This window comes from Canis lupus, chromosome 2 (assembly GCF_011100685.1).
Source record: "Canis lupus familiaris isolate Mischka breed German Shepherd chromosome 2, alternate assembly UU_Cfam_GSD_1.0, whole genome shotgun sequence".
NCBI lineage: Eukaryota > Metazoa > Chordata > Mammalia > Carnivora > Canidae > Canis > Canis lupus.
Window position 1 is genome coordinate 84,417,008 of NC_049223.1, and position 22,019 is coordinate 84,439,026.

General features: G+C 52.3%; 1 protein-coding gene across 2 annotated transcripts; it reads left to right on the forward strand.

The window, feature by feature from the left end:
- The first annotated feature begins 269 nt into the window (after positions 1-269).
- EXOSC10 (exosome component 10) lies at positions 270-21,622 on the forward strand. Of its 2 annotated transcripts, XM_038532034.1 has the most exons (25): positions 270-427; positions 1,913-2,049; positions 3,709-3,832; positions 5,262-5,366; positions 5,635-5,800; positions 5,957-6,071; positions 7,157-7,232; positions 7,437-7,547; positions 7,746-7,889; positions 8,404-8,594; positions 9,531-9,687; positions 9,841-9,989; positions 10,168-10,218; positions 10,815-10,926; positions 13,065-13,115; positions 13,273-13,351; positions 13,438-13,547; positions 15,222-15,317; positions 15,631-15,705; positions 17,025-17,112; positions 18,078-18,151; positions 18,726-18,897; positions 19,587-19,648; positions 20,809-20,882; positions 21,482-21,622. In XM_038532034.1, exons 1-25 carry the CDS (start codon positions 317-319, stop codon positions 21,510-21,512), a joined length of 2,661 nt encoding a protein of 886 aa, XP_038387962.1. In that variant the 5' UTR covers positions 270-316; the 3' UTR covers positions 21,513-21,622. The 2 variants fall into 2 exon arrangements, with proteins under 2 accessions (XP_038387962.1, XP_038387963.1); XM_038532035.1 differs by lacking the exon at positions 1,913-2,049 and having other exon boundaries at positions 288-427.
- Positions 21,623-22,019: the final 397 nt, after the last annotated feature.

Genomic DNA, 22,019 nt, shown 5'->3' on the forward strand with positions numbered 1-22,019 from the left:
CCCGCGGTGGGGCCGCCAGGGCGTCTGCGGGACACTTGGGGCTCGTGGGGCGCCCCGCAGGTGACCCCGCAGGTGGCCGCTAGGAGCCGGGGAGCGGACAGGTGGGGGCGGCCGGCCCTAGCAGGGCGGGAACGCGGTCCCGGGCCCCGCCGCGTCGGACCAGAGACCTGAGGCCCCGCGTGGGGGGGGACCCGGGCCAACACGCGGCTCGCGCGCCCCGCCGGCTCGGCCCCGGGAGCCAGCCCCGCACATGCGCAGTGGCGTCCGGCGCGGCGGCCTCGGCGCTCTCGCGAGAGGACCCGCCAGGCCGGGAAACATGGCGCCTCCCAGCCCGCGAGAGCCCGCGGCCCCGGCGGACACGAGCGCGGCGCAGCCCGACGGGGAGATGGTGCTGCCGGGCTTCCCGGACGCGGACAGCTTCGTGAAGGTGAGCTCCGGGCGCGCGGGGGTCCACGGGCGGCTGCCGGCGCCCCCGCGGCCTCTCCGGGCGCAGATCGCACGCGGGTCGGGGCGGTCGGCTTCCCAGGGCGCCCGCCCGTCCTCACGTCCGCGCCAAGCCCGGGGGGGCGCCGGGGGGAGGCTGCAGACCCGGGGCCCCGCGCCCCCGCCCCCCGCCCCCGCCGCCGCCCCCCGCCGCTCCGGCCCCGCCCGCGCGCCTCCCGGTCCCGCCACCTGTCGGAGCCGCCCCGACTCCCGTCACCGCGTCCCCGTCTGAACCGCGCGCTGCCCCCTAGATACGGGCGGACGGACCCCGGCGCCGGCCCCTCCCGGGAGCTCCGGCTACCCGGGAGCCCCGCCGGCGCCCGCGGCCGCGCGCGGTGACGTCACTGCGGACCCCGCCCGGCTCTGCGCCGACGTCATCGGCCGTCATCGGCCGTCACGCGCCGTCTCCCCGCGGGCGCTGCTTCTCCCCCCGCCTCCCTCGGTCTCTTGGGAACAAACAAGTAAAGAAGATCTTCGACAAATAGGAGCGAGGGACACCGGGGGCTCAGCGGCGGAGCGTCCTCCTCGGGCCCAGGGCGCGCCCCCGGGGTCCGGGATCGAGTCCCGCGTCGGGCGCCCCCGGAGCCTGCCCCCCGCCCCCCCCCCGCCTGTGTCTCTCACGAATGAAGGACAAAGTCTCTTAATAAATAAGTGAATAAGTAAATAAATAAATAAAAATATATATAAATAAAAATATAAAAAACCACTTGCCCGCGACCGCAGTTAAGACTAACGGAGCCCAGACGAAACCCGGGCCGCGTGGAGCGTCTGTCCGAGATGCTCTTGTCCTTCCCTCCGACTCTGCCAAGCCCGCGAGCTCCAAGACTTGGTTCCGCGCTCAGCGCCCGCCGCCGCATCCCCGGAGCCTGAGCTGAAACCGGCGCTAAATGACTGTGACTGTGAGGCGGACTCACCATCCAGCACAATGTACCGTGTGCGGCCCATCTTTTTTTTTTAAAGATTTTATCTATTTATTCATGAGACACACAGAGAGCGAGAGGGGCAGAGACCCAGGCAGAGGGAGAAGCAGGCTCCGTGCAGGAGCCCGACGTGGGACTCGATCCCGGGACCCGGGGTCAGGCCCTGGGCTGAAGGCAGGCGCCAAACCGCTGAGCCACCCAGGGATCCCTACTCTAATTTTTTTTTAAAGATTTTATTTATTCATTCATGATAGACATAGAGAGAGAGAGACACACACACAGAGAGAGAGAGAGAGGCAGAGACCCAGGCAGAGGGAGACGCAGGCTCCCTGCAGGAGCCCGACGTGGGACTCGATCCCGGGACCCAGGGTCAGGCCCTGGGCTGAAGGCAGGCGCCCAACCGCTGAGCCCCGCGGGCTGCCCGTGTGCAGCAGATCTCGAGAGGAGTGAGTTACCGAGTGAACGGGGAGGGGTGTGTAAACCACGCTCGTTTCTCTGGGTTTTGACAGTTTGCCCTTGGGTCGGTGGTGGCAGTGACCAAGGCATCCGGGGGCCTACCACAGTTTGGTGACGAGTATGATTTCTACCGAAGTTTTCCCGGCTTCCAGGCATTTTGCGAAACACAGGGAGACAGGTTGCTTCACTGGTAAGTCCTATCTATTATTTTCTCATATCGACAGATACAAATACAGAAAAATAGGTAATTTCCCCTGAAATTGGTTTTCTCTTAACTGTATTTTTCTGTGCTATGAAGAGCTATGGGGACACCTCGGTGGCTCAGTTGGTTAAGTCTGACTCTTGAGTTTGGCTCAGGTCGTGAACTCAAGGTTGTGCATTTGACCCCGTTGTCAGGCTCCACACTCGGCACAGAATCTGCTTTTCTCCCTCTCCTTCTGCCCCCCTCCTCCTGCAATCACACATGCTTGTACGTACTCTCTCTCTCTCTCAAATAAATCTTTTTTAAAAAAGAGCTATAAGATATAAAAACGAGACAGCGGGCTGGCTTAGTACAGCATACGACTCTTAGGATTGAGTTCAAGCCCCTTGTTGGGTGCAGAGAGTACTTAAGAAAAGTAAAATCTTTAAAAAATAAATTACACAATGTTGATTTGGGAAATGTTTTTTATTTTGAGTAGGGGAATGTTATTTGATAAATTTTGAGCTTAACTTTTAAAAAATATATTATTGACAGGGCCTCTGGGTGGCACAGACAGTCAAGCATCTGCCTCTAGCCCAGGTCATGATCCCAGGGTCCTGGGATTGAGTCCCACTTCGGGCTCCCTGCTCAGAGGGGAGCCTGCTTCTCCCTCTTCCACTCCCCCTGCATGTGTTCTTTCTCTCTTTCTCAAGTAAATAAATGAAATCTTTAAAAAAATAAAAATAATAAATATATTGACTTTTGCACCTATTTTTGGACAGTGAATCTTTGAGTTAATGATGGACTTGAAAGCCTAGGCCAAGATTTCTCTCACACAGCTTGCAGAGCCGTGGGTATTAGCTTTTTAATAAGTGTATGAGGACAGTACACAAATAGTGATTTCGTTTAACTTGCATGACAGATTTAGAGCATCTGGGGGCACCTGAGTGGCTCCGTGGTTGAGCATCTGCCTCAGGCCCAGGGCATGACCCTCGGGGTCCCGGGATCGAGTCCCACATCGGGCTCCCCGCATGGAGCCTGCTTCTCCTTCTGCCTGTGTCTCTGCCTCTCTCTATGTCTCTCATGAATAAGTAGATAAAAATCTTAAAAAAAAAAAATTAGAGCATCTATTTTAGATTTTATGATAAAGCAATGAATGCAAAGTATATTATTTACATAGTATGATATATTTTTTAGAATTTGAAGGAAGCTTTGAGGTAATTTCTTCCACCCTTTCAATTAACAGATGAAGAAAGGGAGTCTGAGTGAGATTTAGGGAATTGTCCAAGACCACACAACTAGCAATGCTTCTGCTATGACCGTACAGGTTTTATTAGTTTGATCAAAAAGTATTTGGGGAGGTGCACAGTCCGTTAAGCCTCCACCTCTTGAATTTAGCTCAGGTCATGATCTCATGGTTGTGAGATCAAGCCCTGCGTTGGGCTTCACGATCAGTGAGGAGTCTGCTTCAGGTATTCTCTCTCCCTCCTCCTCTGCTCCTCCCCTCATCTCTCTTATGTGCTCTCTCTCAAACAAATAAATAAAATCTTAAAAAAAAAAAAAAAAATAGTGGGAACAGTCGGAGCCCAGCCTTTCAAGCCTTCTCTCAGATTGGGAACAAATGGAATAAAGTATATGAACTAACGTTGGTTTTTCTGTCCTTCCTAGCATGAGTAGGGTAATGCAGTACCACGGGTGTCGAAGCAACATTAAGGACCGAAGTAAAGTGACAGAGTTGGAGGATAAGTTTGATTTACTAGTTGATACCAATGATGTCATTCTGGAAAGAGTGGTGAGTGTTTCATCTTACTCTTGAGATAATTAATAAATAGGGGCTCCTGGCTGGCTCAGTCAGAAGAACAGGTGACACTGGATCTCGGGGCTGTGAGTTTGAGCCCCACATTGGGCATAGAGATTACTTAAAAATAAAATCTTAAAAAAGGGGAACCCTGGGTGGCGCATGGGAACCCTGGATGGCGCAGCGGTTTAGCGCCTGCCTTTGGCCCAGGGCGCGATCCTGGAGACCCAGGATCAAATCCCACATCGGGCTCCCAGTGCATGGAGCCTGCTTCTCCCTCTGCCTGTGTCTCTGCCTCTCTCTCTCTCTCTCTGTGTGACTATCATAAATAAATGAAAAAATAAATAAATAAATAAAAATAAAATAAAATAAAAAAACAAAAGAAACCAGAACATCCGAGGAAATGACAAGTTTAGCATTTCTTGTTCCAACAACATTCCCTTCCTGACAGCTGGCTTCTTTTTCCCCAAAGAAAAAACTACAGTTGTCTTCAGATATATTACCTCAACCTATCACCGCTCAGTGGAGGCCTCTTATAAATCTGTGTTCCAGATATGCAAATCCTATTGTATGGCAAGGGAAGAGGCCAACCAAAATACAGTCTTTTTTTTTTTTTTTTTTTTTTACTGTTATCTATAATCTGCTAAACAGCCTGATTTGTGTGATTGGAAGGAAATGAGCATCATATGATCTAGCTGACTTCTGCCTCCTCTAACTCTACAGCAGAACATTATTTACAGAAATACGTAGAGATCATCCAAAATAAAGCTAACACCCAACCATGTCGGTCCTGCAGATGTTTAAATCATGCTCTCCTGTCCCGTGAAGTCATCTCTTCCACAATCTAAATGCCCACAGGTCTTTCAGCGGTTTCTCATATTTTATGGTTTCAAGTCCTGCCATGTAACTCCTTGTGACCTGGACGCCCAAACCGATACTGCATGTCCGCTTCGATGGGACAGAGTAGATCAGAGCACCCTCATTCTCACTCTGGGTACCAGCCTTTTGTGTTGAGTAGCTACAGTCTAGGGTCTTTTTCATTCTTTTGGTGGGCCACATCACACTGTAAGTCACTTTTGCTTTGTCAGCCCAACCAAGAGCTGTAAAGGGAGTTGATCAGGGGTGGGCAGTGGCCAGTTTCTGCCCCGTCTTTGAGCAAATAATGCTTTAATTACTTTGGATGACTCTCTCAGGTATATATGTGTGTGTGTGTGTGTGTGTGTGTGTGTGTGTGTATCTGCTAAACATGTATATAATATATAAATATAATTATTAATTAAATACAATTAATATATTATGTAATGTATAATATAATATAATATTTTTACATGTCATTTTCTGAATCTGTTTCTTAAGCATCTTAGGTAATTAACTTGTTAACCCTGAAAGGAAGGTGCTAAACTATTATGTCTTCTGCCCTTAGGGTATTTTACTGGATGAGGCATCAGGTGTGAATAAGAATCAACAGCCTGTCCTCCCGGCAGGACTGCAGGTTCCCAAAACAATAGTGTCCAGCTGGAACCGTAAGGTGAGGGCTTTTCAGATTGGCTGGAGCTTCAGACGTCATCTTTATAATAGGGCCTTTGCCTCTTCTGTTCTGATTTACTGGACACAGAACTGGCCATTCCACAACTTGTTCTCATAAACAGACATGACCTAATTACGTCTTGTCTCCTTTGTACCCCGCAACCTCACATACACATACTTTCTTAAATGAATGCCTGCAGAAGGCATAAGTGGGAATTTACTTTTCTAATTCATCAAGTTGCTATGTTATAAACTCCTTGTTGTCACAGGCAGGAGAATATAGCAAAAAAACAAAATCTGAAACTTTTCGGTTGCTTCATGCAAAAAACATCGTCCGGCCTCAGCTTAAATTCCGAGAAAAGATCGACAACTCCAACACTCCGTTTCTTCCCAAGATCTTCATCAAGCCCAATGCTCAGAAACCCCTCCCTCAGGGTAAGGCATGCAAACTCTGCCTAAGGACAGAGGAAAACCTCTCCCTCCCACCTTTCTGTCTTCTAAAAGAGCCAGTTAGCCACTCGGTGACGAGTTAAGATGTGAATGTTTTCACCTCTTTTTTGATGGTGGTGTTGTCACTGCTTGGGTCTCCAGCACTCTCGAAAGAAAGGAGAGAGCGCCCGCAGGATCGTCCGGAGGACCTGGATGTCCCCCCTGCCCTGGCTGATTTCATCCATCAACAGAGAACCCAGCAGGTGGAGCAGGACATGTAAGTATTTGCTGCTGGAACTTCGTGCTGTGGCTCCTGAACCTTTATGCCACATTCTCACTTGGTTTCATTTTTGTGAAATACATAAATGAAACAAAGAATCTGAGGAATGGGTGATTGCTATCCTTATCCTAATGTGGATCTCTTTGGTAAAACCTCCAGCTTGTGTTCATGGAGGGCCTGCACAAACGGTGTCTTGGGTAACCCTCACTGCACCCCTGGGAAGCAGCCACCACACTCCCCCACTGTATAGAGGCAGAAACAAAACAAAGGGTGCTGACTTCCCATCCAACCAGAACTTGAAACCCCAAGTGTTCTTAAAACCGTCCTTCCTCCCCTGCCGCTCTGCCTTTCTTACCGGGTATGACTCCTACAGTGAGGTAGGGGCCCGCTCATAAACTCAGCAAAGAAAAGGCAGTTTTCACTGGCAGCATAAGCATCTTAAAGAAAAAAAAAAAAAAAGACACTTGCTTAAAGTAGACAAATGGACCTTGCACGAGGGAAAAAGACGGTAAGAACTTTGCTAGTGTTGGTCTTTTCCTCACGCGGAGCCAGAATGGGCCTGAGCAGCATTCCTTCGGGCACAGCTCTGCACCATGAGGCCACAGGCCAAGTGCTAAAGAAATACAGGTGATGAGAGGCAGCCCTGCCCTCAAGGAACTCAGACTTAGGATTTTTCTGCAAGTAGAGATGATAGAGGAACAACAACAACAAAAAAAATAGCATTTAGCATCTGACCAACTGAGATATCTGCCCCACCCTCTCTCACCACGGGTTGTGTTTTCCAGACCACAAGAAATTGCACATTGCATGTTTTCGTATCATCCGCAATGGCAGCCACGCAGTGTTTTGAAATAGGAGCTCAAATCTTTATAGATGAGTAGAATTTTAATGATCACATTATAAGCATGAACCAGCATGACCTTTTTTTTGATGCCCTTGAATTATTAAAATAATGGTGCTTTTTATAGCAAGAAAATGTTTTCACAATGGTCTCTCCTCCTTTGCTTTTACAAATTGGATTAAAGCATCGTTTCTCCTTGAATCACAGAATTCATCAAAAGGTTTTTTTCTTTTTTATTCAGGTTTGCACATCCTTACCAGTATGAACTAGATCACTTCACTCCTCCAGAGTCAGTCCTTCAAAAGCCACAACCCCAGGTTAGCACCCAAAGTTGGCTTGTGGATGATATCCAAGTAGTCCAGGAAGAATCAAATCAGTGCAATTTTGGCTTTCCTTAAATAACTTTAAAGTAAAATGTTGCAACTTCGGATCATTTCTTGAATTCCTAGTTCATTTTGTGCTTTAGTGAAGGATGATTCATAACGTTCCTCTCTTTTTCTACCTGTGCTTTCATGCTCCAGTTATACAGGCCTGTGGGAGAGACGCCCTGCCATTTTGTGTCCTCCCTGGACGAACTGGTGGAGCTTAATGAAAAGCTCTTGACTTGTCAAGAGTTCGCGGTAGACTTAGAGGTACGTTGACCTTGAGTGAAATTTTACATTCTCTGTGGGCTCTCTCCCACCGGAGGATTATAAAACTGAGACTAGCAGATGCGTGTTTTGGTAGAAATTAGTCGTACAATTTTGCCTTTATAGCCGCCCTCCCGAAATCAGTAAAGGAAAGCCTGGTGTAATCATTTTTCCCTCTCCTCCCCTCTTTCTGGGTTTTAGCACCACTCATACAGGAGCTTCCTGGGGCTGACCTGCCTGATGCAAATCTCCACCCGAACAGAAGATTTCATTGTCGACACCCTGGAGCTTCGAAGCGACATGTACATCCTCAACGAGAGCCTCACAGACCCCACCATCGTTAAGGTCAGCCAGCCTTTTGTAGCTCATTTGTGCATGAGATTTAAGTGTTGCTCAGTTTACTGAATCATTATTTCAACACAGACCTGGTGAAGTTGAGAGAAATAATTGTAATTTCCTACTTTCCGGTCCCACGCGCTAAACTGCTTTTATTTCTAAGCCCCAATTAGAGCAGCTTAAGCTATAGCTCGTTACCACCCGGCGACACGTTACATCATGTTAATGACTACGGCAACGAGCCCGAGCCATCAGGATCCTTTGGACTTAATGACTATCCTTATAGCTAGTAGAGCTGCCTCCTTAGAAACACTGGCTCTTGGCAGTTTCGGACGTTACGAGTGTGCAGTTAGGAGTGCGGAAGGCCGCTGATCCAAATTAAAAGGAGTTTTTAAAACTGCACCCATCTTAATCCTCCTTCTGGCTTCTAATTCCGATGTTGTAATAACCTAGAGGCAGGGTTTGTTTCAGAGCACAGTGGCCTTGTACACATTGTGCCGCATGACTCCTGTTTTATCTTCAGGTCTTCCATGGTGCCGATTCAGACATAGAATGGCTACAGAAAGACTTCGGATTGTACGTAGTGAACATGTTTGATACCCATCAGGCAGCGCGCCTGCTTAACCTGGGCCGGCACTCCCTGGACCATCTGCTCAAACTCTACTGCAGTGTGGAATCGAACAAGCAGTATCAGCTGGCCGACTGGAGAATACGGTGTGTGCTTGATGGGGAAGTGTGGCCGGCAGCGGGAAGCGTGGGTGCTCACCAGCCTCTCGGCCCCGCAGACCTATGCGCAGGCTGTGACGTTTAGCTGAATCTTGAGTTGAATGTCGCTAGTCTTTCCTGCAGCTGTTTTCAGCAACATAAGCACAGCTGGAAGTTTTAGGGTGGCCGTGTGGAGTGTGTGCTTCGCGGAAACAGTGGTTGGAAGAGGCGTGCCTTGTCAGTATTTACGTCCCTGTTAGTCTCTGGTTTGACACTCGGATCCCTAGTGGACGGATGGGGGTGGTGTGTGGTGATCTCCCAGAGGTCCGAGAGAATTCTAAGGTACGTAGGTGATTGCACCTTGTGATGAGTGCGTAAGAGCGTGGTGTTCCTGTGACACTTTCTGGAGTTTGGGCTCCACTCGATCACTGTCAGGTGGCTAGCTTCCTCCCCGAGGCTGCAGCTGTTGTGTGAAGAAGCCACTCAACTTCCCTCCAGGTCCGCATGCCAGAATTTCTAAAGAGAATCTGATAAAGCGGAAATAGAAAATGAAAATTGACAGAAGTCTAAACGCCAGCCCCTGTTACCAAGCCATTGTCACGTGCCAAGCACTGAGCTAAGAGCTTCAGGGCTGTTGTGCTGGGTGGTCCCACGGCAGCCTGTGAGGTGCCTTTCGTTCCGCAGGTGAGGCAGCTGAGCCCAGAGAGCTTAAGTGACTTGTCCAAGGACAGGTGTGCAGAGCTGAGGTTCAAACTCAGGGTGGCAGGGCCTCCCTTTTCAGCCACATTGTTATCCTGCTGCCCTCTCTTCCCAGCTGTGAAAACAATGGCTTGTCACATTAGATGGAGGATATATTGATATACCTGTGCCATTGGCTGTGATATCAAAGGGATCATTACGTCGCTGCTCCTCGCAGCAAAATAATTTCCTTTGTTGCAATTCTAGACCTCTGCCTGAGGAAATGCTCAACTACGCCCGAGATGACACCCATTACCTGCTTTACATTTATGATAAAATGAGGCTGGAGCTGTGGGAGCGAGGCAACGAGCAGCCTGTCCAGCTGCAGGTGGTGTGGCAACGCAGCAGGGACATCTGCCTCAAGGTACAGCCTGGCCGGCCACGGCCTCTCTGTCTCTGACAGGGTCCTCATCCTTTGCTCTGGTCTTTACATTCCTGAAAAGAGCCAAGTGTTTTGAAGAGCCCAGGGCACAATCCTGATGCCCATTGATCTTGAATGTCCTGTAATATTTTACAGAAATTCGTCAAACCTCTCTTCACGGATGAGTCCTACCTTGAACTGTACAGGAAGCAGAAAAAGCATCTCAACACCCAGCAGTTGACGGCCTTTCAGCTGCTGTTTGCCTGGAGGGATAAAACAGCTCGTAGGGAAGATGAAAGTTACGGGTAAGGGATTAGACATTCTTTTAATATCTGCTCCTAGACCGAGCAGCTCGGGTAACAAGGAAATAAAGGCCTTTTTTCTTTTCGCCATGAAAGTTGGTTACGTTTTCCCTCGCGTTGTAGCCTTTAATGGGGTTTTCTGGCAGAATTTAACGTGATCCCACTGTGTGTTTTGTTCTAGATACGTACTGCCAAACCACATGATGCTAAAGATAGCTGAAGAACTGCCCAAGTGAGTCTGAGAACTGGTAGCTATGTCCCGACTTTCTCAGCGGGACAGATTTTATCCTTCAGAATCAGTTTCTCTGATAGTTCTTACCTCAAGGCTATTGACTCAGAGAAGATTAGTGCTCTAAGGAAGTTCGCAGGTCCAAGGAATGTAGAATTTCTGCCCTCTGGCTACCCTGTAGGAACTAAACCTGAGCTTCAGCCATTTCGGTGGTTATGCCTCAGATGGGGTTCAGTGTGTCTCTGAGCTGTAATTTGTTCCAAACCAAGACATCTTAACGATCGTGAATGCTTTTTGGTGTTAATGGAACAATAACCAAAGAATCTAAGTTCGTAATCTTCTGTTGACCCCGTTGCAGCACCATGTAGAGCTATGGGGCTCCTCTCCAGCTCTCCCTGCTAGCCGGAGGCGAGCGGCAAGAGGTGTCTACTCCAAGCTTGGCGCAGTAAAGCTCACCTAGAAGCCACTCGCCCAGGCTGCCCTGATAAGAATGTGTTTCCCGGGTCTTCATCTTAGTTGTCGTTCTCTGTTCTCGTCTGGGAACCTCAGGGGACCATGTCCCTAAATGACGAGTTGAATGTGTTCTTTCTTGTCTTCAGGGAACCTCAGGGTATCATAGCTTGCTGTAACCCTGTTCCACCTCTTGTGCGGCAGCAGATCAATGAGATGCATCTTTTAATCCAGCAGGCTCGAGAGATGCCCCTGCTCAAGGTAAGAAGCTTTGCTGCTAAAGGTTCCAGGTCGACAGGCCTGTTCTCTCTGCTGGCACCTGTGGTCTTCTCCATACACGATCTGGTCTCCATTCTAAAAAACCCCGAGAAAATCATAGGGGTTAGGAAAGGCAGTAGACGTGTCTTCTTCTTTTTTAATCTTTAAAGATAAAAATAAAAAATAAAAATCTTTAAAGATTTTATGTATTCATTTGAGAGAGAGCACAGGCAGTGGGAGGAGCAGAGGGAGAGGGAGAAGCAGATTCTCCACTGAGCAGGGAGCCTGATGCGGGTCTTGATCCAAAGACCCTGAGATTATGACCTGAGCTGAAAGCAGATACTTAGCCAACTGAGCCACCCAGGCACCCTGACATGTCTTCTTCATGATGGTCAAAAGCTAAATGTACTCCTTGTTACTTTTTTTTTTAAAGATTTCTTTTATTTACTTATTTTAGAAAAGAATGTACGCGGGTGCACACCATCGAGGAGGATGGGCGGAGGGAAAGGGAAAGAGAATCTCAAGCAAACTGCACTGAGCCTGGAGCCTGACATGGGGCTCAGTCTCACGACCTGGAAGTCATGATCTGAGCTGAAGTCAAGTCTGGTTGCTTAACTGACTGAGCCACCCAGGCGCCCCATTCCTGCTTGTTTGTTTATGATCTTATCTTCGATAATCCATCATCAAGTAAAGTCTAACGACTAGGCCGGTTAGCTATCCTTTAGAGGCAGTTAATCTGGATTGGGGATAAAATGGATTGGGGGTCACAGCGCCTGGCTGGTTCACACAGAAAGGCTGTGCCCCTTGGTCTTGGGGTGAGGAGTCTGAGCTCCACGCTGGGTGTAGAGGTTATTTAAATAAACTCGAGGGGCATCTGTGTGGCTCTGTCAGATAAGTGTCCAACTCTTGATTCTGGCTTAGGTCATGATCTCAGGGTCGTGAGATTGAGCCCCACGTTGGGCTCTGCTCTCAGCAAGGAGTCAGCTTCTCTCTCTCTCTCTCTCTCTCTCTCTCTCTCTCTCTCCCCCTCCCTCTCTCCCTCCCCTTACCCCCTCCTGCTCCCACTCTGTCTCACTCTAAAATAAATAGTTAAAAAACAAAACAAAAACAACCTTCAGAAAAAGAGTGGAGTGGGGTCTCAGTACCAGGAGCATGTTTTGGAATGCTCTGATGTAAAATGATAAGGCCCCATGAGTTTGGTGGTCATGGAAATTGAAAGGAAAAGAAAGAAATGAGAAGCACTATCAGAAGAAGGGTTAATGTGACTTAGTAACAGACGTGAAAGTTGCTGCTGGTTTTTTGAGTACTTTGCAAAGTACTCCAGAGCGTTCTCTGAACGGCAAGCAGATTGGAGGATGATAGAAGTGGAGTCAAAGACAACTCACTCCCAACATAAAGCCTAGGTGGCTGGGAAGATAGAGCCTTGGCTAGAAATGGGGAATTCAGGAAGAACTAATTTTATGAAGGAGATGCTAAACTTCCGCAGACTTGGGTGAAGGCAGGCTGTGCAGCTCAAAGTCCAGACACACGCGTCTCCACGCACGCGCGGTGCACAGGTGCGAACAGCAGCCTGGGTGCACACGCGCACCTCTGGGGATGGGACTACGTGCTCGGATAGATTTGCATGCTTCAATTTGAATTTGGGGGGACAGTTTTTTATTGTGTTGCCCCGGTGGTGATATTGGTATATGATAAATTGTATTAGCAATTTTTTGAGAGATTATGAATCCAGAAAGACTTAAATCAGTTCCTTTAGGGCGATAAAGAAGAAAGTCAGGATATACACATTTCAGTCTTCGTGTTAACGTTGCTTTAAAAAAAAAGATTTCTTTTATTCAGTCTACAGTTTGGGCAAGTAAAGAGAGAAGCCCTGGTTTCTAGAGGAGACTCTCTTTCAAGCTGTCAGAAATCTGCATTGGGTCTTGTGATAGAGACATTCTTTCATTCATTCTTCGATTCAACAAATAATTGCTGAGCACTACGTGGTTATAGTGCCAGGCACTGCTGTCAGGGATGAAGAGCGGCATAACGTCTGCGGGCTCTTGTAAGGCGCGTCCGGTGGAGGGACGCAGTCTGTGCTGGGGAAATGTGGTCGCCACGTCTAGGCACCTTTCCTCAGATGCTCTTTTGTTTTTCCCCAGTCCGAAGTCGCAAGTGGCGTGAAGAAGAGCGGCCCACTGCCCGGTCCCGAGGTAGAGCGCTGTGTCTGTCGTCTCTGTTCTGGGGGAGGACACTGGTCGGCACCAGGGCGGGATGAGCCCCCTGTCAGAGCCAGCCCCCGGCCGTGCAGCAGAGCTGCCGCATGCTTGCAAGTCTTTCACGAGGCCTTTGGGTTTCTTTTTGCTGCAGAGATTGGAGAATGTTCTCTTTGGACCCCACGACTGCTCCCACGCCTCTTCGGACGGCTACCCTATGATGCCAAGCAACGGTAACGTAGAGGTCTCTGGAATGGCCCAGAAACCGCCTCACGCACTCTCCACGAGGCTTTGACTGTACTGACTTCCATCCCTCTAGGGCCTGTGCCAGCGCAGAAACAGGCAAGCCTCTTCCCTGAGCGAAGAGAAGAGGAGGCCCTGCCAGATACCGGATGCCTCATCGCCACTGCCGTCATCACACTATTTAACGTGAGTGCTAGGAGATGGCGGTGAGGTGACGCAGACCCGTAGGCAGTTACTGGGTTTATCAAACAGGTGTCTGCCCGGCCTGCTGCATCTGCATTTGAGATTAACGCCAGAAGTAAAAGCCAGCAGCAGTGGGAACAGCCATGGGGACAGATCTGCCAGTGGTCCATGAGAGGCGGGTGGAGGGTTCTCTCAGGAGAAGAAACCCCCGAAGAAGGGTTGACATCTGGACGCCGGCTAATGCCTAGTCGGGAGGAGGGCGTGGGCTGCGGTGACATAGAGGCAGGACCTTCCCTTCCAGCTGCAGGGAAGGCACAGCCCATCCTCAGCCCCTGCTCAACGGGGCTGCGCGTCCCTTAATGACACAAGTCAGCGCCTCCTACACGTGCTCAGGCTGAAAAAGAGGAGGCTTTGAAAAGCATTTCTGTACAGCGCGGCTGAGTAGGGACAGTGAAGAGCAAGATACGAAGGCACCAGCACGTGGGTAGAAATGTGTTTCCCATCCCAAAGAGGGGCTGCGTCATGGTAGACAGTGGCCCCGTCTGGTCCGGGAGCGCGTGTGGCCAACCTGGGCCCAGCCGTGCTCCTGCACTCGGCAGCGGGTGGTGACGGAGCCTGTCCCAGTCTGTCCTACCCAGCGGGTGTCTGTCTTGTTTCTGCCAGGGCTTGAACTACGGGCTCCTTACAAGAGGAGGACCAGGGTGCAGTTGTTGGTCAAGATGGGTGGATACTAAAATGACCAGCTTGAAAGGAAAATGCACAGATAAAACTCTGAATAGTGCAAACAACAGATGTGCTAAAGGAAAAATCACAATTTCTGGAAAGAAAGAGAAGCAAGCATACGATCTGTATGGATAAAGACGAGTATCCAGCTTAGCACGTGTTCATGGGAGAAACAGCTGGTGGTTCAGTAGGTTCCAGGATCACAGGTCACAGCTGGTCCATCGTGCCAGAGCGCGGGGCCAAAGCCAGAAAGGCAAAATGCCACCTGCAAATGTACTACCCGAGAGTTAACTTTTTTTCCCCACTTATCACATACATTTAGATTGGGTCTTGCTTCGGTTATTCCTGAGCAGAGCAGTCCGCGAGCTTTAACTGGGCCAACGAGGTGACTCGGCCCCTAAAGATACAAGCATGAGCTTTGGGCTGCGTGAGCATGGGCGCGCTGTGCTTGGGTGTCCTGTGCTGTGTGGCGGGACTGTCGCCACGGAGAAAGCAGAAGGAAAGCACGTTCTGAACCCAGTTGGAAGCAACACCCGGTTGCCTGATTTTACTGATTCCCCATAATGGTTTCTGATTTTTAATTTGCAAGTGTCTGCTTACAACCTCAAGTTCTAGAGCCACCCAGACCCGGTTTCAGTCTTCATCCTGCCCCGTTAGCTCTCAGGCTCTGCAAGACATAACCACACTGTGCCTCAGTTTCCTCATCTGTAAGGTGGGGAGAATAATACCACATACCTCATATGTTATAAGGGCACCCTGAGAATTCGCTGGTTCAATAAATGTGTTAAGACGCCCTCCTGCGTGCTGGCCCACGCTGCTAGAGGGCCCCCTACGTGTGAGAGGCCCGAAGAGTAGCGGTTGTTCTGCTGCCGCCACGAGGATTCTGCGGCTTGCGTCGTGAAGCCACACAGCGGTCGCGGTGATAAGTTGGTCCTTTTCTGCCCGTCCCTGCAGGAACCCAGTGCTGAAGAGAGCGGGAAGAGCCCATTAACAGTTGCACAGAAGAAAGCCCAGAACATAATGGAGTCCTTCGAAAATCCGTTTAAGATGGTAAGGGAGCGCTGTGTACGCCCGGGGCTGACGGTAGGCCCAGCCTTCTGCGGCTCGTAGGGCCTCCTGCCCGGAAAGGAAGGCCAGCGGTCCTGGAGAGGGAGCTTCTGAGCCCGGCGTGTCGGTTGCGCCTGGTGTCCGGGTTGGGACAGAGTCGGGGTCCTCTAAGACGAAAGCTGCAAGGACGCCTCTCGGGTGTCCGGGAGCCGTGGCCTGGGCCGACGCACGGACCAGGCCTCCCACGTGCAGCCCACAGGAAACCCCGTCCGGGGCCTGCGCGCGTTTCAGTGACTGTTTCCTTCCATTCCTCCAGTTCCTGCCTTCCCTCGAACACCGTGCTCACGTTTCTCAGGCAGCAAAGTTTGATCCTTCGTCAAAAATCTATGAAGTAAGTGGATTTGTCACCCTTTCCGAGAGGGACTTTCTAAGACGGGGGGACTCCTTAATTATCTGAACCAGGTCTCTGTTAAGCCCATCCTGAACCTCCTGAAAAGGAATACAAAGGACACTTCATGTATAAATATAGAGAGACATATATAAGCAATGTTTCTTTTTTTACTTTAAAGATTTTATTCGTTCATGAGAGACACAGGGAGACGCACAGACACAGGTCGAGGGAGAAGCAGGCTCCCTGCAGGGAGCCCGACGCGGGACTCGATCCTGGGACCCCAGGATCATGGCCTGGGCCAAAGGTGGTTGCTCAACCGCTGAGCCACCCGGGTGTCCCGATAATGTTTTGAGAGAGGGGGGCCAGAACCTTATTCTGATTTTCAGAAGCATTTGGGAACCTGAACGGGCCTTTGGTTTTTGCGTTTGGCTTTTAATTGAAGTTTAGCCTACGTGCGGTAGGCGTTCTGTGTTGGGCGTACCGCTGGACGTTCGAGTGTTACTGTAGGGCTCTCACAGGTGACAGCTTACGTTTTAAAACACTCCGTCTTCCGTTGTTGGTTTGTTTTTAACAGCATTATGAACAAGAATAAGGAAACCCCTTCCCTGGAGCCCCATGAGATGTTCCTGGGAGCCCGCGTGTTAATCGTTAGCCTTCCTGCGGGAAGTGCCTGCTCGGGTCGGGTGGGCCTGGCCCCCGCTGCCCGGCGCTCTCTCCTTAGGCAGCAAGCGCAGGCGGAACCGCACAGGCCTCCTGTCGCTAGTGTTAGCCTGTTGCCTGTTGTCTTTAGCGGTGGGGAGTCCAGTGGATTTTTTGCCTCCTTTCTCCCCCGCTGGCTGTGGCCCGCTCCCAGGCACACCTTCCCACGCCAGCTGTCGTATCTGAGATGCGTTCTAACACCGCAGCCAAGTGAGGTATCCCGGCAGCACTCTCGCCCTGAGAAGTCCTGCCTTGGAGCCCAGCTCTACCGTCTGCTAACCGTGTCCCGTCAGACGTAGCTTCTCAGAGCCTGTTTCCGTCTCAAAGTGGGGGTGACGATAATGCCTTGTTCCCGGGATCATAGAAGGGATTGGATGAGAGGATGAGCAGGAAGGTGTCCGGCCCTGTGCTGGGAATACTGTGGTGCTTTGTCCTCTTGATCAGTATTTTATAAAAGCCAGCATGAGATTTTATTTTTTGTGTCCTCAGACTTGGAATCTGTGACTTGGAGTGTGCGTGGCTGCTAGGTTAGCACGCCCGGCATCGCCTCATTAAAAAAATAAAGCATTCCTGGGTGGCTGAGTTTTGGAGTGTTTTTGTTTTGTTTGTTTTCATTGTAGATCAGCAACCGTTGGAAGCTGGCAAGCCAGGTACAGGTACACAAAGAACCTAAAGAAACTGCCAAGGAGAAGGCAGCGGAGCAAACAGGTAGCACTCGATTTCTTGTGACTGAGCCCATCGGAGTGTCTGTCGGAGGACGGGCCTCGTACATCCTTCTGTTTGTTCCACAAAGTGCCGGCGGGACAGGGGCGAAGCACAGCCCCCGCCCCGTGCGCTGGCCTCTTCCTGGGGGATAGGGTCAGGGACCCGTGATGTACATTCCCCCAGATGGTGCTTCCGCAGGGAGCGGGGTAGGAAGTGCTCGGGGTGGGCATGAGGCCCGGTGGCTGCTTCCACATGGTGTTTACAGAAGCGGGTCTGATAATGTGACAGTCGCAAGGACCGCAGCTTCCAGGGGAAGAGTGCTCCGTCCTGTTGGCCCACCGGGTGTAAGGCCTGTGGTGGTTCCTCGCTGGGCGTGCGCAGAGGGTGCCCCGGGGCACAGTGTGGCTGCGGGGGGCACAGGACCCGGTGCCGGGACGCAGCCTGTACTCTGAGCGGGTTGGGAAGCTGTGGAGGGTTTGAGCGGAGCAGTGACAGGCACTGAGCTTCAGAAAGCCCCCTTGGGGACCGTGGAGGGTCCAGCAAAGAGGGCGAGGGCGGGAGGCCAGGTGAGGGCCTCTGTTGGGCAGCGTGGTAGCAGAGGTGGTCAGCGGTGGCCCGAAGCCGATGGGCCCCATGGTGACGCTGACAGCGCGTGAGGACCGATTGGCCTGTGGCCCAGGGGAGGAAGGGGCAGCCGTGGGGGCCAGAGGGCTGGTCCTGAGCCACTAGACGGGGTGGCCGGCCGCAGAGTGAGCGCGCACAAGAGCCCGCTGGGGAAATGGTTTTGTTCTGGTCCTTGGTGTGTTTTGGTTGCCGTCCCTCTGGAAGGTCCTCGGAGAGGCACCACCGGGCTGGCCGTGTCCGGTTTGGGTTCCCGGGGTGGGGGCGGGGAGGGGGTGCCCCGGCCAGGTGAGGGGGGAGGCTTGGCTGCTGGGGGCCGCAGCTCCATGGACCCTGCTCTCTTGCAGCCGCCCGGGACCAGGCCAAGGAAGAGTACAGAGCGACCGTGGAGCAGGCCGTGTCTGTCCGACAGCAGGCTGCCGTACGTGCTGGCTCCTCTGCTTTTTCTTTTGAGAAAGGAGTTGCCCCTGGTCCCCGTCAGGATTTTCCCCACGCATCAGGAGGGCTTGCCCTGCACTTCAAAATAACGCTTACTTGTCTTTCTAGCTCCTCTTGGTTATCAGTCGGTGCCTCCTCATTCCCTCAAAAAAGATTACATCCGAACTCCTCTTAGGTGATTTGTTTTGCTGGATTTATAGTAAACAGACCGTCCCCCCGACTCTGGTAGGAGACAAGGGACCGAAGCTCGTTAGTGGCCAAGCCCATTGTGCGTCCTGCTCTGCCCGCATGTGTTCCTGTTCTCCACCACCCTCGAGCCCCCGGATTGCGTAGCCCCTGCCTGTCAATGACCTGGTGTCCTCCTCCCGCGAGGAGCTTGTCCCACCTGGCACCAGCCCCACCCAGCTCTCGGCCGCCAGCACCCTCTCCCTGTCCGCGAGCCCACAGGTGCCGGCACGGTGGGCAGGTGACCCCCTAGTGGTGCGCAGGCCTGGGGGCTCGTAGGCCTGTCCCCTCCACGCGCGTGCTTCCTTCCCACGGTGTGTTCCCACCTACAGCTAGAAAGTGCCGCCAAGAAGAGGGAGCGAACCACAAGTGACCCGAGGACCACAGAACAGAAACAAGAGAAGAAACGACTCAAAACTGCTAAGAAGCCCAAAGACCCAGATCCGCCAGAAAAAGATTTCACCCCTTACGACTACAGCAAGTCGGACTTCAAGGCTTTTGCTGGTGAGGCCGGGACTGGTGCCCTTTAAGGAGTGTCGGGCCGTGGGGGGCGGGGGGGGGGGGAGCTGGGAGTGAAGACGGCAGGATTAGGCAGGAATAGGCACCCGTGCAGCCCGGGGCAGGCAGGGCTCGCACCCTCCAGGGAAAGCGGGGCCGGGGCCAGACAGAAGGCACCGCCCATGGCGCCCTGCGCTGGAGCTCAGTCGCCGTAGCCACCCTGGTAGTCGAGCAAGGTGCCGTCCTTTCCAGTAGTGACTCCATGTGTCTTCACGGTAGCTTGTGCCCAGAAACGCGTTTTCTCAGACAAACACGGCAGAGTTACCTGAAGAAACCTGATGCCCGGGAGGTGCTCCGTGGCCCCTTAGCCCTGAGTCCACCCACCTTGGAGGAGCCCCGGTCTGGAAGACAGGGCAGGGCAGGACTGTGTCTCGGGGCCCCGTGACTGCCAGTGGCACGGAATGGCCGGCGTGCAGGGACCAGCACGGATGTCCTTGGAGTGAGAGGAGCTGGCGCTTTAGCACCTGCCTGCGCGGAGATAGACCCGTGACAGACGAGCCTGCTGTAGGGACTGCCTTCGGGACGGAGCACACGACACGTGATCCGTGTCAGCCTAAGTCCCTCGCGGGGGCGCGTGTGCCTGCCCAGCAGTCGGCCTCGCTGTGCTCACTGGTATCGCCTCTCTTACCTTCCAGGAAACAGCAAATCCAAACCTTCTTCCCAGTTTGATCCAAATAAGCAGACCCAGCCCGGCAAGGTAAGAAATACGCCCGACACATACAATTAAGGACGTCATATATGTCAGCTGTGAGTTGCCTAAAAATTCAGAAACAAAATACAAGTTGCCACTAAAGAGAAAAGAAATGGGATCCCTGGGTGGCGCAGCGGTTTAGCGCCTGCCTTTGGCCCAGGGCGTGATCCTGGAGATCTGGGATCGAATCCCACGTCGGGCTCCCTGCATGGAGCCTGCTTCTCCCTCTGCCTGTGTCTCTGCCTGCCTTTCTCTCTCTCTCTCTCTCTCTCTCTCTCTCTCTCTCTCTCTTTCTCTGTGACTATCATGAATAAATAAAATTAAAAAAAAAACTTAAAAAAAAAAAAAATTCAGAAACAAAATACAAGTTGCCACTAAAGAGAAAAGAAACGGGATCCCTGGGTGGCGCAGCGGTTTGGCCCCTGCCTTTGGCCCAGGGCGCGATCCTGGAGACCCGGGATCGAATCCCACGTCGGGCTCCCGGTGCATGGAGCCTGCTTCTCCCTCTGCCTGTGTCTCTGCCTCTCTCTCTCTTTCTTCTCTCTCTCTGTGACTATCATAAATAAAATAAAATTAAAAATTTAAAAAAAAAAGAGAGAGAAAAGAAACCCGTCCATGAGAACTGCCACCTGCTCGCGTGCCCACGGTGCTTTTCCCCTCTTCCTCTGCCGCGAAGACGGCGGCCCGGCCAGCAGCCCTCTCCCTCTGCACGTCCTTTCCCTCCCCCCACCTCTCCCCAGTACACGCAATACCCATCAGCTACCCCAGCAATAAAAAGAAAGCTGAAGAGGCTGCGAAGGCGGGTGTGGGGTTTGCAGGGCTGTTTTCTGTTTGCTACCATGGGAATTACAGCTGCAGGCCACACACCCTTGTCCGGGCGCCCGCACAAGCCTGCATCTGCCCCCGTGGGCGTTGGTGCCGGTCGGAGCCAAGTGTGGCCACAGGTTTGGCTTGCGGAGGCTGAGGCGTGCGTGGAGCCCTGTTCCCAGTAGTAGCTCCTCCTGCCGGCCCAGCCTTCAGAAGCGCCCAGAAACGTCCGTTTGCGAGAAAACCAGTCACACCGGTGGCGCCGGAGTCTTGGATGGGCCAGCTGGGCGCATGAGTGTTTCCTGTGTGTCCTGTGGTCAGGTTGTCACTGGGCCCAAATGGGTTTTTATCTTTTTCAGAAATGCGCCGCACCCAAAAAACTTAAACAGTCGGGAAACAAAAGCATGTCCTTTCCAACCGGAAAGTCAGACAGGTACGTGGTCGAGGCCAGCGCGGCCCCGCGATCCCAGATGCCCCTCTGTCACTCTGGAAGCTGAGGCAGGCGGAGGGGAGGGCCTTGCCGGGTGCCACCCCCGACCGTCGCCGCGTCCCAGGACGCAGACCCCGTCACTCACTGCCTATACCCATACGGCTTCCCGGGTCGCCTCCAAGCAGGTAGGCTCAGAGCTTTCCCAGCCCTGCCCGTTTCTGGGGAATGAGGGGAAAACCCCATAAGTAAATGCGGGTTGTCATTTAAGAATATTTCCATTAAAAACATGAAACCCACATCCTCGGGGCAAAGCCTAGAGTCGACTCACCCCTAGGGTGTGGCCTGCGGAGGAGGGAAACTGCCCTTAGATCTGTTGGCGCAGCCCTGCTCCAGGGCCCCAGGGCACTTCCCCAGTGCACTCCGTCCCGTCCCCGGGCGTGGGGGTCACGCGGCCGCGCAGTCCCGTTCTGCAGGAGCCCCGAACACACCGTGCCTCCGCCGGTTGTGGGTTAGTAGGGTTTGCGGCACTTTGCAAACGAGCTGAGAATAAGCCTCCAGCCAAACTGGAAGACGTAACTCTTGTTTTCCCACCGTCTCTGCAGGGGTTTCAGGCACAGTTGGCCAAAGAGATAGTGTTGGAGGAGACCCTTGGAATTCCCCAGTGGACCGGATGCACCAAATGGTGGTGCTGGTTTTGTACAGACTCATTTTCAAGCCATTAAAAATAATTCTTACTGGAAGAAGGGGGATTCCTGACTTTTCCTTTGCTGCCACCACAGTCCCGGCAGGAGAGGACAGACCCCACCCTGTTCAGGTCACCGTCTTCAGTTGCCTGTGGGTAAGTGTGCCCTTGAGGACGCTGCGATCTCTGGAGAAATCCAGGGTCTCAGAAGGGCGCGTCCACGAGGCGGGAGCACGGACTCTCCGTTGTCAGGACGTCAGGGCGGCCTGTCACGTGCCTTCAGGTCCTGCCAGTGAAGCCACAAGGTACAAACGCCCCAGAGGATTTCCTGGTGGAGTCTAGAGCCGGCTGTGGCCTCCAGAGGGCCGGCTCTCCTCCCCGTTCCTGTCTCGCTCCCTTTTGCTTTTAACATTGTTTCTCCCAATTAAAAAAGTAATAGCACATTCGCTGTAGGAAAT

Bases quoted from the DNA above. Each gene is read 5' to 3' on its own strand.
- EXOSC10 (XM_038532034.1), top strand. From the start codon at position 317: ATGGCGCCTCCCAGCCCGCGAGAGCCCGCGGCCCCGGCGGACACGAGC. The intron at 7,548-7,745 runs GTACGTTGACCT...TCTGGGTTTTAG, and splicing joins AGTTCGCGGTAGACTTAGAG to CACCACTCATACAGGAGCTT. The intron at 15,706-17,024 runs GTAAGTGGATTT...TTTTCATTGTAG, and splicing joins CTTCGTCAAAAATCTATGAA to ATCAGCAACCGTTGGAAGCT.